General features: G+C 38.3%; 2 protein-coding genes across 16 annotated transcripts in view; one reads left to right on the plus strand and one right to left on the minus strand.

The window, feature by feature from the left end:
- The window catches only part of GRIP1 (glutamate receptor interacting protein 1), a 307,874-nt gene extending 306,024 nt beyond the window's left edge, over positions 1 to 1,850 (plus strand). For all 15 annotated transcript variants that reach the window (XM_077178851.1, XM_077178852.1, XM_077178855.1 and 12 more), the window contains one exon: positions 22 to 1,850. In XM_077178851.1, coding sequence (XP_077034966.1) covers positions 22 to 255 — 234 coding nt within the window. In that variant the 3' untranslated portion in view covers positions 256 to 1,850. The remainder of the gene's footprint in view (positions 1 to 21) is intronic.
- On the minus strand, positions 1,653 to 17,715 carry HELB (DNA helicase B). The gene is made up of 13 exons (XM_054631456.2): positions 17,492 to 17,715; positions 15,780 to 16,154; positions 13,284 to 13,492; positions 11,133 to 11,996; positions 9,925 to 10,096; positions 9,011 to 9,152; positions 7,549 to 7,679; positions 6,426 to 6,510; positions 5,480 to 5,539; positions 4,717 to 4,921; positions 3,959 to 4,093; positions 3,313 to 3,750; positions 1,653 to 2,824 (listed from the first exon to the last, which is right to left on the minus strand). Exons 1-13 carry the CDS (start codon positions 17,667 to 17,669, stop codon positions 2,735 to 2,737), a joined length of 3,084 nt encoding a protein of 1,027 aa, XP_054487431.2. The 5' UTR covers positions 17,670 to 17,715; the 3' UTR covers positions 1,653 to 2,734.
- Positions 17,716 to 18,265: the final 550 nt, after the last annotated feature.

An 18,265-nucleotide genomic window follows, 5' to 3' on the forward strand; every position in this document is an offset into this window, starting at 1 on the left:
CTCAATCTTCTCATCAATCAGGTAAACCACGTTCGCACCAGAGACTTTGACTGCTGTTTGGTTGTGCCCCTCATTGCAGAATCTGGCAATAAGCTGGAACTGGTCATTAGCAGAAACCCCCTGGCATCCCAGAAAGGAAGCTCAGAACAGCCTTCAGGGAGCGGGGAGTGGAGCGACCCGAGCGCTGCCTTCCTGCAGCAGAGCGGGCACAGCAGCGTCAGCACGGAGACACGGGACCCCACAAACACCTTATAGCAGAAACCACTGGGGCGGGACATTCCGCAACTAAAGACAATTATGGTGCTAAATCCATTCGAGAGTGCTCTGAGACTGAGGCTCAGATGCTGTACAGCACTGAAAAGCACAGGAGGTCAGTTGGTCTGTCTCAAAGCTTCTATTAATCCACGGTTACTTTGGAAATAGTTTCATTCTTCATTAAGTCATTTTCCATTCTAAGCAATCTAGGATTAGTAACAGTAAAAAAAAAAAACACATAAGGGCCTTTTTTTTCCCCAAATAAGAAACTGGGGAGATGTTTTAAACATGCTCTAAATGTTCTTCTCCCTTCAGCAACAGCAGCTGTTAGAGGGAAAAACATGGAGTTAACCTCTGCTAACAAACAGTAGTGTCCAGATTATGGTGTTTTTAAAAATCCTTTAATGTGGAAGGTGCTGCTGTCTGATGGACAAGGCAGAGTGGTTTACTGCACTGGGTTTTCCTGGGAAATGGCTACATCTCTGATTTTGGAAACCTTTATTCGCTGGCGAGAAGGGTGCACTCATTAGACAAAGCAGGGTTTAGATGTTACAACAAAATGCTTGCAGGAAGCTGCAGTTTGCATTGAACATTGCTCCCCACTTCAGCAAACTTTGTTAGAACATATGTTACTCCCTATGCAATGAAATATTTAATGGTATGTCTTGCAACCTGTGGGGATTTTTAAGCAGACACTTTTTTAGTGGGATAAAACCTCTGACGAGGGATTACTGAAAAGAGTGAAACTGGAATGAGTTCAGACAAATTAGAAAGGTTTTTTTAAAAGAAAATGGCTTTTTTAAAATTATGTCAGTGGAGATTGATACAAAAGCTCTTTAATGATCCATAAACCTGTAAACTTGTACTGTCACACATGAGCTTTTTAAGTCAATCAGTTTCTTGAAGGAAGAAAGGTCCTATTTAATATGCTTTGTTTTCAGCCTTCTTTATGATAAACATTACCCCCTGCAACACATTTTTAGAATATAAAATTGTAAATATATTTTACAAACACATCACACAAATTGTCTCCTCTCCCCTCTTCCCCCAAGCAATAAAATACTGCCAGTTGCTTTATATGCTCACCAGCAGCTGCATTGGTTTATTCTGGTATTCAAGTTGTTATTGGTAATTATTGTTATTGGTGAATATAAAGATACTGGATTTGTACATTTGTAGAGTCTCCATATCTAAGCAATCACCTTACAGAGTTGTTTCTGGTCAATTTAAACTGTTTAATGTATCCCTGTTGCTGTTTCCAATACATAAACAAGCTCACCTGCCCTGCACACACACGAGTATCTCTGATTTCTAGTTCAGCACTGCCAGAAAAGGTCAGAATGACATTATAGGCTGAATCATGTAAAAAAAAAACCAACAAAACAAAAACTCCAAGGTTCATGAGTCACTTAAATATGTATTTTTATTTGTAACAAATAAGTATTAAACTGTAAAGTATTTTTGTACAAATTTAATACTTTAATAGCATGATATTTATCGTCTATGTTATGTTTTTTGAAATTCAAACTGTTGCAAATATTTGTATGGAAAAACTGTATAAATTGAAATAAACAGTGATTTGAAGACATTAAAAATGAGGTAGAGTTTTTCTACTTGATATTTTTCCCAGTTTTTTTTCCCACAGTTTTAGAAAAAAATACCATTTTTGTATTTGTGGTATACTTTTTCCTACCATATGTGAAAAGAAAAAATTGTTGAAGGTAAGCAAGTTGTCCACATTTTAGTACAATGTGTCTGATGTTTGAACATTCAATTTATTAATTTCAAAACTGCAATGCACCAAGTCCCAAAGCACATATGAGAAAGCTAAAAGTGGAATGTTATTTCAACTCTGACTTGGAGTTTTGCTTTTCTTACCAAGATCATCATCAGCATAGAACTATTAGCTAAATCAGCAATGGCAAGTTCTACATCATAGAAAAAGTTTTCTATGTCACTGATTGCAACTTTCTTGTTATGCCTGTAACAAGATTAAAACCCATGATCCATCAAAGCTTCATGGCCACAAATCTGCCACATCAGAAAAACCTAGACCCCTTTGTAAACTGTTTTTTTTTTTTCTCAAGGAATCAATAGTATTGGCACATCAGTAAGAGCATCTCATCAATATCATAGCATTTGGAGATGGATAAATATTGGTATGGACAACTAGGAGTCTTTAAACCAAAATACATCCTTGTGTATTTTTAAGGGGACATCGGGAACCTCAAAGACCTGTAAGTTCATTCTTCAGCAAAATGAAAGAAGTACATGATTTTTGATGACCACTACACCAGTGAATCTATTAAAAATGGATCACTGAAAATTTAAGAGGCTCAGCATAAAACAAGCTGTTCTTCACAGAACATGCAAAACCAAGAAAGGCTTTGAAAGGCACCTGAACATTCAGCGTCTCCATCCCAAAAATCTTCAACAGCTGCAATAAAGGTTCATACCAAGACCAATTAATAATTGTCTGTTAGTTTTTGAAAAGTTTCCTAGGAATTTGCTGTCCCAATGTTAGATTCTTAAGTCTGGAAGATCCAAGTGGGGATTCTTCTGCTGTTGTCTGTCAAAACAAAAAAAAAATGTTACCCAAGCTTGAAACAGAACTAAAATATATTAGCTTCTTCAAAACAGGCTCTTTCTCCATGAGGTCAGAAATTAGATGTAATGAAAAAAAAAGGCATCTGTTATCAGGTTTGACTTAATAAAAATCAATTTCAATTATTAAATTTTATATACATCTCTCACAGCACATCACCTAAAAACTGACATTTTTGCACAAACTATAGGCTGATACAGGCTAAGCTGGCTAAGAGATCACTCTGAGAGTAAAAATACATATAAATTTACTACTATTGACCTTTTTTTCTGTATTAGCCATATATTACTCTGCAAAGACATCTGCCAAATTTGACTGCTTCACCAATTACTGGTCAACTTGAAAATTATTTAATAAATGTCCATCAAACAATCGTGACAGTGCCCTGGTGACTTGGGGTGAAAAAGAGTGCAAAAGTTTGTTTTGAACTTTCTCAGTAAGGAGATACTTACCACAGGTATTTCTGTAGCATCCAAAGGTGCAGGGATTTGTCTTTTACATGGACTTCGCTGCACGCTGCCCATCTTCTCTTTACTGACAACTGATGACCCTTCCTGTATCATGAAGTCACTCTGAAGTTCAGGTGGGTCAGGAGCACCTTGAGTAGCAGAAACAGACTGAGCCTCGAGCTCTTGATTTTGCCAGCACTTCATCGGTGTAGAGGGCATTTGTTTGGCATAGTTGTTTGTTTCTGCAATTGCCTCTCTCAGAAACTTCTGCAAACGCGTTTTTCTGGTGATCTCCTTGCTCTTCACTGCTCTCCGGAGGTGCAGCTCCTCAGCCACGATGTAGACGCGGCAGCGCCCCCTGGTCACAGCCGTGTACACGTGCTGCCAGTGCTGCCGGCCCGCATTGCCGACCACGTACACCACGGTCCTCTCCTCCGAGCCCTGAAACGCGGGAGAACTCTGATTCAAAGGCCGATCTCCAGGAAATAGTTAAAAAAAAGACAAGAGTGAGGAAGTTGGAGGCAACTGGGGACACTCTCGAGAATATTTCTATCCTGCATTCAAGGAATTCTAGTTTCAAGAAAAGAGTCTGATTCTTTGATGAGAGAATAGAGTGCATTAGCTCAGCTGACAGCTGCTGTGGTTTTACCTGGAATGTGTGAATAGTTCTGGCCCAGGCATGCTTGATGTGACACAGCTTCTTCAGTGCCGTGTAGTTCACAGTGAACGTGGAGCCGTAGGTGCTGCTGATGGTCAGCAAGCGCTGCTTATCAATTTCTACATCCTAAAGGAATAGCACAACACTCAGCAGTGAGCCTGGAGCAATGTCTGTACTTCCCTATTCTGGCTTGCCCTGAAATTACAACCAGCAAGGTCAACCAGCTCAAAGTTTCAGAAGACACTAAACCCCATAAATTGCCGTCTTTCCCTGACCACCTTGAAGGAAAACAGTTTTCACTGTTCAGGGCTACACTAACTACTGATACTTTCACTGCTCAACTCACTGAACCCAGCCAAAAAATCAAGTTTTTTGTTGCTGTTACTTTTAGGCCAGCTTGGTTTTCTGTCAGGGAAAACTTCAGCTGTAACATTACTCTTTACTTCAGACCATGTTAAACATTATCTATTTCAATTAAAATACATTTGAGTAATTACAGACTGTATCTACACTGAACATAATCACACCAAGTGAAACACATTCTACCAAAAACCCAGAATAGAGTTTTTTTTTAATTTTCTACCGTACCTTGCCTCTTCCATGCCTTTTACACAACTGTTTAGCAGAACTAAGTATGTATTAGGGGCCAAATTTTACAAGTGTGAATTGTTTTGTTCTGGGAATTCAGCAAGCACTGAATCACTTCCCACCAGGTTTTCTTTGTGCAAGTTCTTGCTGCCAGGACTTACCTCTGTTATGAAAAATATATCTCCATTGCAGAGTCGTTTGCCCTCCTCATTAGACTCTTCAGTGAATGAGGTTTCTCCATTTCTGCATTCCTGGCCATTAGAACCCTCTCTGACACCACAGGTTGCCAAGAGATCCTTGAGATACACATTGCGTGTGCTGGCAATCTTGTCCCCAGTTTGAAACAGAAGTCTCTTCTTATGGTCTCTAGGTCAGAGAAAGAAAAAGGGGAACATGTATTTACAAAGTGTGCATTTACCATCTCTCAGTATTTTTTCTCATTCCACTCTCTATACTTGACCCAGATTAAAAACTTTAATAATATTCAAAATAGTTAGTTAGGATAACAATTTATGTCTTGAACTTTTGTATAACAAATTGGTAAAAAAACCAATAATATAAACCAGTAATACAGAGTAGCACAAAAATATTTCAGAATCTATTTAGAAATCATATAGTAGCAAAAAAAAATTAACCTTGAGGGTTTTTTCATGTTGCTTTTATATGAATTTTGAATATTCAATAGTAACTTAAAATCTCAGAATTCACATAATGAATTTAAATGAAAAGCCATTTACCACTATTCAAAATGAGATTAAAGAGCCCATCAAATAAAAGTTTATTGTAGGAATGATTTATAAAATAATCAGATCTAGATGGAACATTGGAAGTTTTAAAATCTTTTTGTATGGTGTTGGTCTGGCTATAACACTTTTAAAAACAAAATTAAATTGGTGACAGGAAAAAAGCGAAACACTGGCTTACCTGGTTAAATGATTTGAGTAGTGTTGGCAACAAAGTTCATTTATTAGATCACAATCTTGCCTAAATCATACAAAACAAGAACATGAACAAAGTCATTATATACAAAACATACAATTACAAGCAATGTCATAGAAGCATTAATTTATAAATAATGGAAAAAGCCCTTTTTCTATCTGATGCTCTTCTACCACCTATTAGAACAATTACTTATTCAGAGTTTAGAAGACAGAGCAGTAAAGGAACAGTTTTGTCTAAATAGCACAGAAAGCTTTTTCACTGTATGCCTAGATTAGCTGGATTTGGTTTTAAGATAAAGAAGAAAACTAAAGAAAAACTAAAACATGGACAGATTATTTTCTGTCTGTGGATATATTAAAAATAGCAAGAAGATTTATTTGCTTTTTAAAGACCTGGAATTTTAACTTTTAAATGCAACTCAAGTACCTATAAATATATTCTAGAAAAATCATACACAAAAATTACTAATAATAGTATTGTACCTGAATGCAGACTGGAGAAAAAAATTGATACCAGAGTTACTCAGCATTCACAAATCACTTATTAGCTCACTGGGAACCTGTAAATAGTGCATGATTTTTATGTCCTGAGAAAATGTTCTTCACAATTAAAGGTGGAGTTTTTTCTGAAGTATCCTTTTGTGCAGAACTCAAGGTTCTGGACTATTGGTGCTAGTGCACATTATGCCTTTTATCCCTTCAGTGTTTCTGCAAAGCCATGCATACTATTCATGCTCCTGTGATTACTGACTTCCAATCTTCAAAGTGTGTTAGAGCCCTACATCCCACCATTCCTAAGTGATGAGTATTCCAAGTATCTAGTAGTTTTTGCTATTGCCACTAGTCTCTCCAACTCAACACACTCAGCTATTTTTAGATTGTGGCTGCTAGCAAGGATTTTTTCAATGTCTTCCTGCACACTCCATTACCTTCTGAAAGCAATGAATTGTGATTGTTTGGCATCCTCCAATCCTGGCCCTTTTTTAAGTAAATTCTTTATTGCAGTTTGTAAATCTGTTTTAAAAGACATAAAAGGTAAGACATGAAAATATTCAGAATTTAAAAAGAAAAATATAATTCAATATGAAATTGCCTTTGCTTATTTCTTGCTTTAATGACATCTCAACTTGTTTAAAACAAAACAAGAAAGAAACAACCCCCCCCCCAACTCCCACACAAAATGACACACCCCCAAAGGAAACAGAAATACACCATAAAAAACCCAAGAAAACATCATGCAGTTAATCCACTCTTAAAATCAGAGAAACAAGAGTGATATGGAAAGAAACAAATTCTTATTTCTGCATTTAACAACAGCTGCATGGAGCATATTTCATGCAAAGTAAGGCTTTGCTACAGCACATTGAAGAGGTAAAGATTAAATATTTTCAAGCCACAGACCTATACACTTGGATTTCACAGAAGAAATCTACTTTCAGTTTTCTGCTTGCTGAGTATTTTGCTAGAGTAAGATAAGGTGATAATGTTCGTACTATTTTTTTTCTGCATTCCCCTTGAAGTGTTTTGATGCATATAAAAGAGAGGCCACTCAATCCACTTACACCCAATAAATGTCAAAAACCCCAGTAAACAATGGCTCTAGCCCTGACCCCAAAACATTTTAAGAGAAATACTGCCATCCCTTCTTAGAATTTTCCTAACTCAATTCTACAGCTGGGAGCACATTCCTGTCCTGCACACCATACTGTTACAGTCACTTTTTACTCAAATGATTCACCTCTGAATCAATTCTGAAAATCTCCTAAGGTTGACAGCTCTGCTACAATATAAAAAGACAACCCCATTTGATTACAGTGGTGGAAGTTGTCCCCCATTTCAAAGTCTAACTGATGAGCTGGAGCTCTACAGCTCATTCTTTGCACTTACAGGTCTTGCCGTGTGCACATACTTAGAAGGCAAAAGACAAACTATGAACGTAGCATTTAAATTTATGCCACAAACAAAGCCAGATTAAAATTTTCCCAAAATTTTTGCTCCAGACAATAGTCTATGTTTTACCAAAGGGAAAATCAAGATCAGAAACTGACATACTCTGACAATTCCCGCCAGCAGGCAAAGCAACAAAAATAAATTTCTTCTCTGGGATTGGCATTGTCATTTCCTCATTCCAAGCAGAAACTTTCAGCACCTCATCAAATTCAGGAAGCTGCCGGTGAGAGATTCTGGACCAGAGCATTGGAGGAAAAACAAAAAGTTATTTTCAGTTACAGAATTCCAGCATATCATCATCTGCATCAACCTGAAGTTCACCACCTAGAAATCTTTTGTCATCTACACTATATTGCCTGAAAACTCCTTCCTCAGAGCATAACTTGATTTCACATTGAAAAAATTGGTAGTTTGTTCTCTAAACCCTCCATCACTGCAGCAGATACTTAGTATTACTTAGTTCTTCCCATGGGAGCAAAATGGAGTGAAACAGAAGTGTTATCAAAAAGTAAGTAAGAATGTTTGTAAAACACTTAGTAGTTCTGGACATCTTGCAAATGTTCAGAATATTCTCAAATTCAAATAATATCAAAATCTAGATTGTCGCAAACATCTTTTCGTGAAAATCCTTTTCTTGGGATTTTTTCTTCCTGAGAAGCTGAGAGGCTTCAGGAACAAAATGTAAACAATGGTTATCTGCTGCTGTGGAATGCAACAGGTCCATCTGATTGGTCTCATCTGCTTGTTTGTAATTAATGGCCAATCACAGCAGAGCTGACTCAGACAGAGAGTCTGAGGCAGCTGCCTTTGTTAGCATTCTTGTTCTTTCTATTCTTAGCTTAGCTAGCCTTCTGAGATGAAACTTTTCCTTCTATTCTTTTTAGTATAGTCTTAATGTAATATATACATCATAAAATAATAAATCAAGCCTTCTGTAACATGGAGTCAGATCTACGTCTCTTCCCTCATCCTAAGACCCCTGTGACCACCGTCACACTAGATTTTCTTCTTAGAGGTTTAAAAAAGAAATCAAGCACTGTTAGGATAATTTCCAAAACAAAAGTAATGCAAATGCTGGAAACATTTAGACTCTTTAACAGAGAAAAAATACAAAGGACCTGTGATGTAATGGCCCTTGACATCTAAAGTCTCCAAGCAATTCAGTCTGTTTTAGTTGTTGTCATACTTACCAGCAATGTCTTTAAAACTTCATTTTTAGAGGAGGATTGTAAGCCATTTTAGAAGCCATAAAGTCAGTTGTGCATTTACAACTCATTTCAAAACAGAGAGTATCTGATAGCATAATAGTGAATTACATCCCATAAAATTCAAGAGCATTCCAATACACACTCTTTTTGTCCAATATATACATCTGAAAAAATCTGTGGGGTTTTGTTGCTGTTGTTTTGGGGGGTTGTTTGTTTTTAAAACCAATGTTATGGATTTGGACTAAAAAACTAACAGAAGCAATACTACAGAGTCAAATCTGGATGCAGGCTATTTGCAGGTAAAAGGCCAGGCAAGAATTAGAGGGATTCTTCACACACACATCAGGATATCCTACCTTGACGCACTGTCTACAATTAGTTGTGATTCAGCTCTGTGGTTAGTTCGCAGTTCCACAGAAAAGCCTCTTGATTTTAGACCCTCAAAGATATCAGCTAACATGTTTCCTGGGTCTATGCTTGGTAGCTGTCTAGTGTCACCTAAACAGAATGCATGTTAGTCTTTGTGAGAAGGAATAACATATCATCAGCTGAAAACTGTCTTTAAAAAAATGAATACTTGTATGAACATATACTCAAGCGTCTACAGAGTAACATCCCTCCTTAATGCAATTCACATGAAATCAAACTTTCAAGAATCTAAGAAACTTTGGGAATAAGGCTGTAGTGTAGTTTTCTTATACTCCTCACCCAATAATGCTTTACTAGCAAGTGCAAATCCTTCTGCTTGATCTGCACTGACAGTGATCACATCTTACTCAAACCCACTTTGAAAGCTACATATTCAAAAACAAATGCCATAAATAGCATGTCAAAAAGGAAACCTCTAAGAAAGCATAAAAAATTGATTTTACATTTCTTTGCTTTCCTTTTTAAATTAAAACAAGATGATCCTAGCATTAAGAATGGCATGAAAACTCCCTTCTAACATACAATTCATATGCTAACAACAGCTCCTTCACATTTAAGGAAATCAGAAAAGTTTTCCAATTGCAAGATGTAATAACATACCACATGGAAGTCAGAATAAGACAAAACACTGCTAAACAGATAATGGAGATACTGATACTTTCATACTGACATTTGGAAAATTGTCTACCTCATTTGACTTAAGAAATAGCAGAAGTATCCAAGTACAGAACAATGTAACTTTTTAAGAGACTCAGTGCGAGCTCTGATACTTACACTGTATATTGGGCAATACTGGGCATTATGAAACATTGTACAATGCTGAATTTGCTGTTTCACTTACCTAGTATAATAAGCTTAGCAAGCTGAGCATGCTCACACAAGAGTTTCAAAACTAAACTAAGAATGCGTACAGACACCAAACTTCCTTCATCCACAACGAGAACCGTAACTGCAGAAAATTTCCACGGCTGCTCTTGGTCACTCCGCCTCCACGACTTAAAACTATAGATAATCTAGAAACAAATAAAGCAAGCTCTGACACTAATCAACTCTAAGCCATGTCATAAAAGTAGACAGTGTGGTATCATCTGACGTATATAGAGCTATTATCCAAAATTCTGAACTTACACCTGTAAAGACCCAGAAGACTCAACCATTTTGTCTTATTTTCTTCCTCAGTGAATGCATTTCTAGCTGAGATTAGCACCACTGACTTACATAAAAGCATAGTCTTTTTTTCCTGCAGAAATTGTTAAAGACACTACATCAGCGATTAGGTTGCTCAGTAACAGAACACCTCCTACTACAACTTGCTGTCATTAATAATACCCAAAATTGCATGGGGAAGGGGAACAGGCAACTAACTATCCAGTCCCCAAAGATAAAATAAACCAACAGTACTTTTTATGTTATTATAATTTCTATTTATATGGGTTACTATGTAACTCCAATGTCTTCTTGGCACTGTTGCTACCTAGAACAAGACAGACTTGGCCTAAGTTTATTAACAAAGTTTGCTTTCTACATTTTTCTAAAACAAATTCCACAATACCTAACATTAATTAAGGAAACACTGTGCAAATGAGATTTCTCTCATTATTCAGCTCCAGGCTACTGATCTTTTCATGTATGTGCTGCTGTAATTGCTAGGCAACAGGATCCTAGAAAACAGCTCTACCACCTAGAAAACATTTTTGTCTTCATTAACCTAAAATGCGGAACCGAGAAGCTGAAAAAACCAGATGCCTTAGAGAAGCACAAGTTTCAGATGTATATAAATAGTAAAGAAACCAAAGCTAGAAAAGAATGTATTTCAAATGACTGATTTATAATTCCCCCAAACCATAATGCTGATTTTCAGATGCTGATGAGCTGTACCCAAGCATTAACATTAATAACAATAATAGGCTACACATTTCTTAAGGGAAGTCCTATAACAAGCTGCTTTTTTTTTCTAAAACAAGAATGGACAGTGTCAAAATGTGTTTCAGAACCCAATTTAAAAAAAAAACAAAAAAAACAAGAAACAAAACCAAAAACAAACCTTACCTGATGTAGTGTATATGCAGGAAGCTGTGTTTTTTCTCTCAAAAGACTTGTTGCCCTCCCTGTAGGTGCAGTGAATAGTACATTCAAATATTTTTTTGCATACATACTCTCTGGTTCCCAGTAGTGATCAAATGTATTCCATTCCTCAGATGCATCCAAGTCTCCTTCAAAGACCTTGGAAGCAGCTTCCACTTCTTTTTCCATTTGCATTAAGTGACGAAAAAGGCAGCTAACTATTGTACTCTTCCCACAGCCTCCTTTTCCACTTATGATTGTGACAGGATTAGAACAAATTTTTTCTACAGCAATCACCTGATCTTTGTCTACCTCTGCTTTACTTTGGATACCAGACATAGAGGCCACCTCCTTTTCAGAAAAGTGATTTTCACCATTATGATTGTCTGGATTATTTTCCTGTATTTCATATGCCTGGGTAATATTAATTTTGTTACCTACATTTTCTCCTGGTGCCTTAGAAATGCTAAGTATCTTTTTGATATCCACATCCAGTTTCCATGTGTGTTTTGCCAGAAGGTCACCTACATACATTGCAATGTCTTTTTCAGATTGGTAAAGATGAGGCAGAAACACCAGCTTTTTCTCCCTAATCACTACATTCTGATCTTTCAAAAAGTCAAGAGATTGCCAAACATGCTCGATGGACATGTGTTTGGATAGCAAACGAGCTAATTCATCTTGATCTTCGTATGTGTGTCCCATTTGTCTGCAGCGTGTCTTGAGCTGATCATACAGAATTAATGCATTCTTCTGCAAGACAGGAATCTTCCAGAGGAGATGTTCACACTGACAGAAGGCAGCCCACGTTGCCTCACAGTAAGGAATGTTCAGCTCCTTATACATAATCTTCTCCCCAAAAAGAGTAAAAGCAAACAGAGATTTATTTCAGAAGATGTTAGCCTCCTGCTGAACAACATTCTTCCTAGTAAATACAAATTGCAATTCAGAAGGTGGAAGTTTGCAAAAATTTGCATATTTTTCATAAAGCAAAATACTTAAAAGTAACCTGGAATAAGTTCTCTTATTTAGCCTTCTGTATGAAACAGAAACTTTAAAAATAAAAACCTGGCAAAGAAATTGGGTACTAGGGAAGAACTCATGCACACCAAATACAACATTTTCATGTTAAGGTACATAAACTGTAGAAACAGTGCACAGGAAAGCCAGTAGCCAGAATACTGTACCTAATTCTGAACATGTTCAAGAAATATGCCACCTCTACAGACACTACCACAAAATAGTGAAAGATCGAGATGTTCAAAACAGATGAACTATTGAGAGCAAGAAAAATTAATTGCACTTGCTCAGTTGTAAGAGAAAAAGCTAAAGAGAGTCTTCAAGCAATAAAAAACTACAGTGAGGATGCAGGTCCTTGAAGCAAGAGAGCAGCAAGTCCATATTGCATAAGCAACAGTTAAACTGGACATCAGGAAAATCTTTTCAAAGGAAATTACATGAAACACTAGAATATATTGGCTACCCTGCTGAATCTCTGAAATTAGATTAAGGCAAGTCAGAACCTCCATCAGTAAAGCACTGGAGGCCTAAAGAAGAAGGAAAACCAACCACATTTGTGAACACCTAATGCTCTCATGTAAGGTCCAGGACTGCTAAGGTGAGGTGCAGCAGCAAAGCTCACGGCAAGCACAGCAAAGGAAAACAGGAAGGTACGCAGCCACTGCAAATTCCATTGCAAAAAACAAACTACTGGACCAAATGACCTCTTACAGAGAAACTTATCAACCTTACTATGAAAGCATAGATATTGTTCTATATATCAGGAACAAAAGTCTCACTTACTGGTATAAAATTGAAGTGAACAGTTGACGATTTTAAATGAGATAACTTTTGGCTCAATTACCTCAAGCATTTTATTTTCTGTCTCTTGTAGAAAATACTAAACAAATGGTTGTAACAAAACCACTTTCTAAAATCTTCTGAGATTAATTAATTCTAGACCAATGGGAAAGACAAAACCCTTTGCTAAAACTGAGTCCTGTACATCATCCATTTCCAAATAAGCTATGCCTAGCCCCTACAAATGCCCATTTAATCAAGTGAACCCAACTAAAACAGTACTGTAGTCTAATGCACCTCAAATGCATTCTTTTTACCATACATAACATTACTTACCCTGCTGAATCCAAGTTTCCATGGCTCATCCTTTAGTATCTCATCCAGTTTTGTTCCCGTCTCATCAGCCACCTCCTCACCATCCACATCAGCCTTTCCTTCCCAAGATATCTTATCTAACAGACAGCAAAAGTGGCGTGGCAGAAGAACTGGCAAGAACTCCAGTATCCTTGGAAAAGCCAGAGCTCCCAATACCGCCTTTCCTGCAACTGCACACACCATAAACATAGGAATTTTTACGTCATGTACAAAGACTGTTGCAAAGCAATTTACACTGACTCTGGCTTCATCCTTCTGCTTTCATTATATATCAAAGACATTACAAATTTCTCTCATTTTCTTAGCTTTCGTAACACTTTTCAAATTTTTTTAAAGTCTGTTTTCCCTAAACTGCCTTAAGAAAAAAAAAACAAGGTCAACAGATGACATAAAATCAGCAACTAAATGTATTCACTTGGAAAATATGTACCATTCACTTGGTTTAAACTGCATACTCAACAGCATTTTGTAGAAAGTCAGTTCAGACCTCACCATGCCTGCCTCTTACCTAGAAGTAATTTTCATACAGATGTACAGAAGAACATTTCAAACTCAAAATAAAAAAAGAGGCTTCAATATTTATAGTATCAGATCAGTAGAGGAGTTTACCAAAAAAGTGCTCTCCACTGGCTTTCTCAATGACCCCAAAATTAAACTATCACTTTCCCTGTTTACATCAGTCATGGGCTAAGAGTGAGGAATAATAAAACTGATTTGCTCTATATTTTGCTTTAAAAAGGTTATTTCAGAAGAAAGAAAAACAAATTTAAAAAGAAAGTGAGACTTTCAGAATCTTTAGCTCTCAGAAAAAATCAGGCTATTTTTAATTAAGTGTTAAGGAAAATTTAAACCACTAATTTTTCTCAAATATTTTTCTGATCACTGTCTTATCCTCATAAAGCCAAACCTTTTCCCTTTTAAGCAAGTACTTAATTTACACATAAATCATCAATACACACTATTTCCACACACAAAAAAACACCATGAAGCCTTGAAGAACAAACTACTTAAGCCCATAACAATTAATGACAACCAAAAGAATTTACAATACTAACAGTAGCAACTGGGGTAGGGGAAGGGTCTATATTGCTCAATGATAAAGATTAACGCTTAAAACGTAGCAAATTAATTTAAGCTAGATACTAGGAAAAAATCACCAACTACAAGAAAGGTGAGGAGTGGCACACTGTGCAATCTTTTCTATCATTACAAAATGAGAACAAAAAACCTGAAAGCCTATAGAACACTCTCCTCCCCTTACAAATGGGATTTGAAGCACAGTCAGTTCAAGTCTAGCAGAGGCTCTGAATTATGCTGTTACACACAGTTTGACATCCCAAAGTGATGTCACCTCCATCACCTGACCTGCCACTGCCCAGTAAGCCAGGTACTGGAAAACTCTGCTTGCTTATACCTAACAGCAGATAGACCCAACCTGTCTGTACAGGTCATGGAAACAGACCATCAGAGCAAACCAGAGCTCTAACGCTGAGGCCACACCTCAGACACCCCAACTTTCTCGTATTTCAGTGTTTTGCCTCAGACCAGCTGTCTGGTCCCACAGAGTGAATGCCCTTTATGGACTGGAGTACCTCAGGAATGCAGGTGGAACACCTTGTTTGGGTTTCATCCAGCAGGGATACTCAGTCAGTACTCTCAGAGATTGCACCACAGTGGGGACAAGGGGGACGTCAGCTTCAAAAGCACACTCCTGATCCAATCTCTAACACTCACGCTCATGTAATCACACCAACATTGCCCACAACAGTACCCTCAGAAGTCTGAAGTGGAGACACTCCAATGCTTCCACAGTCTGTTCCCAGCCATCCCAATCTGCTGACAGGTGGGATCCCAACACTACTACCTACATATACTATACTACCTACATAGTCTATTTAGTGCAGCTGGTTAGGACTACACTGACCTCCTTCACTGATCCCTGTACTACAGAGAAGCACCTACACTACTTCTGAACATGTGCCAGCCCTAAAAAGCCATCGCCACCGTGCCTAAGTAGTGATCAACCCATTTTTCAATAAGCCTTGTTATAGCTGAATGAACTACAGGAAGCACCAGTGTCCTTGCATGCTAGAATCACAGAAGCATAAAATAGTTTGGGTTGGACCTTAAAGATCAACTAGCTCCAAACCCCCTGCCACTGGCAGGGACACCTTCCACTAGACCAGGCTGCTCAGAGCCCCATCCAACCTGGCATTAAGCACTTCCAGTGATGGGGAATCCCTAGCACATACAATTCTACTTAGCCTACAGAATTCAGCAAAGTCCTTCTGGATACCTATCTTTAACTGATAAATTGTCCTACTGTCCTGACATATTTTAAAATAAAAAAATCATTTGAATATACATTTCAAATAAATACATGTTAGTTTGAATGCTGTATATGAGAGAAAACTCCTTAGATTATAAACCAATTGGAACAGCACAGGATATACCTACATGATTTTGAAACATAATGGAAGATGTCGTAATCCTTGGTATCTCTTTTGATCCCTCTTGGCTGTAGCTGTGAAACTTGGAACTGTTTTAGTTTTTCTTCAAGGTTGCTAAAACTCAGCACAGACTCCATAGGGAGCCAAGCAAAAAATTTTTCTTTCCAATCTTCAGGAACACAACACTCCTTAAGAAAGAGTGAAAATACTTGTCGGTTGTTTTCTTCTACATCAGTCTGCAGAAAATACGATGGATATCCTTGCACAAAGTACTTCGACCCCATTTTTTTGGCTTTAACATTAACTTTCCACCAAGGGTCAACTAATGGAAAACGTCCAACCACTTCATACTCCTTTTTGGTGCCACATTCCTGTATAATAACTAAATCATTAAAAAGAAAAACAAATCCAGTGTTAATTGGCAGTCATAAAAATTAAAACTTTGTGTTGATTAAGAGTATTGTTGGTTCAATGCTTTTTTTTGGTGTTTTGTGTAAGTTGCAGTAGTAATAGTAAAGCAGGGGTTTCCATAAACTCCTGATGCCTGTCTCTCCACTAATATTTAAAAAAGAAAGTGAAACCAAACTCAGAAACAAGCACTAAAACTTCTTCTCTAAGCATGAGGAATAAATCTTGCCTATGAATTTATTAAGCTAATGAAATACACATGGTTTAATATTATGGTTCACTATTTACTCCACCTCAAGTTTATAACTGAATTTGAAACAGTTTTATCACAAAGTATTCTATCACAATGCCTGCATAATCTTCAGATACATTTGTATACCAAATATTTCCTGTGACTGGAACCACCAAAATTAGAAGGAATTAATATGTTTAATTATTAACATTTTGTATGACCTGGTTTGAACTCCTCTTTGCCTTCAAAAAAAAAACCAAAAAAAAAACCAAAAACAAAAAAAACCAAAAACAAACAAAAAAAAACAACAAACAAACAAAAAAAAAAACCCAAAAAACAAAAAACAAAAAAAAAAAAAAAAAAAAAAAAAAAAAAAAACAAAAACAAAAAAACACCACCATTCCCTGATCGGTAACTGGGGACCAATAATTGCTATGACCAGAGCAAAGTGGGCACCTATGTTCGGCAGGGCCTCTTCCTCACCAGGACAGCTCTTAGGTCTGTAATAACTTACTCGTTTCTTCCTGGTTATTTAGCTCAGTTTAGCCATTTTAAAAACAACTTGCAGATAAAATACTTTTTAGGCAGAGGTTGCACCAACTTCACCTACTTTTCCAAGCTCTAAATAGAAAGTTGGAAGTCATTAACATCAAGTATCAACACTCTCGTATGTCCTAAAAGAAAAAATAATGCGCTTTCTTTGTGTAGAGTTAATTTGAATGGGAAAACCCTATGTTTTCTTACTGCTGCAATCCTGTGCCCGTAGAAAAGCAGAGATCACGCTTCCCTCCCACTACCTATTCATCGCCTACTTTGGCTCCCAGTCCCCTCCCTGGTGATCAATTGCGGCAGCGAGGCAGGGCCGAGCCGGGACCTCCCCCGCCGCCATTCATGCCTCCCCCGCCGCCATTCACGTGGCGCCGGCCCCGCTCTCCTCCCCGCGCCCTGCCCGAAGCCCCGAGCCCGCGGAGGGAGGGCACCGAGGCCCGACCCGCTCCCGCCGCCCCTCACCGGCCCGGCCCGGCCCGCTCCCGCCGCCCCTCACCGGCCCGGCCCGGCCCGCTCCCGCCGCCCCTCACCGGCGCGGCGCGGGGGCAGCGCGGCCGCCAGCTCCGTGCCGGCGGCCTCCAGGAGCGCATCCTCCGCCAACAGCTCCTCGAAGTCCTCGTCGCTTTCCTCATCGTCGTCCGCCACCTCCCAGCGCGGCGGCCTCAGGTGCCCCCAGAGCTCCACGGGCGCACCCCGCGCCTCCGCCATGCCGCCTCCGCCGCAGGTCTGCCCGCCCCCGCGGAAGGGCGGGACGGCGCGACCGGGTCGGGACAGTCCGCGGCGACGAGTGATGATTTTTTTTTTTTTTTTTTTTTTTTTTTTTTTTTTTTTTTTTTTTTTAGCACTTCGGGACATAATTCTCTGTGTTTACATGACCCTTATCACAAAACTATCAGATCATAACATCGCACTTCCAGTATATCCGATTGTGTTTCACCCAGGTGCCCCCACAGTAGTTTAATGTTGTGTATAACTGGCAAACTCTTCTCCGGGAGGCCCTCATTGAAACCACCTTTCCTTCCCTACACTGTAACCCTGGCAGTTGCTGCTTAGTCTTCACTTTTGCTCAACACCGGATCCTTGCCTTTTCTGAAACCTTATGACAGTTCATTGATGCAATACCAAGCCTTCTCATGTTCAGTATTGAACTCTCACTGAAGACCCCAGAAATCCCGCTGTTCAGACATGAAAGCAAGTCTTACTACAACCTGTTTTAAACAGATTTTCACTCATTAGTAGTTAGCAGGTTAATATTTGCCATGTTGTTACATAGCTCTGTTTTCTCAGCAAAATTTTGCAGTTGT

Source organism: Agelaius phoeniceus, chromosome 5 (assembly GCF_051311805.1).
Source record: "Agelaius phoeniceus isolate bAgePho1 chromosome 5, bAgePho1.hap1, whole genome shotgun sequence".
In the NCBI taxonomy this organism is placed as follows: Eukaryota; Metazoa; Chordata; class Aves; order Passeriformes; family Icteridae; genus Agelaius; species Agelaius phoeniceus.

Excerpts from the sequence above, each read along its gene's own strand:
- HELB (XM_054631456.2), bottom strand. The coding sequence starts at position 17,669 with ATGGCGGAGGCGCGGGGTGCGCCCGTGGAGCTCTGGGGGCACCTGAGG. Across the intron at positions 13,493-15,779 it reads CCATTATGTTTCAAAATCAT|TTGCAGGAAAGGCGGTATTG; the intron begins GTAGGTATATCC and ends TGGTGTGTGCAG. Across the intron at positions 2,825-3,312 it reads ATGCTACAGAAATACCTGTG|ACAACAGCAGAAGAATCCCC; the intron begins GTAAGTATCTCC and ends TTGTTTTGACAG.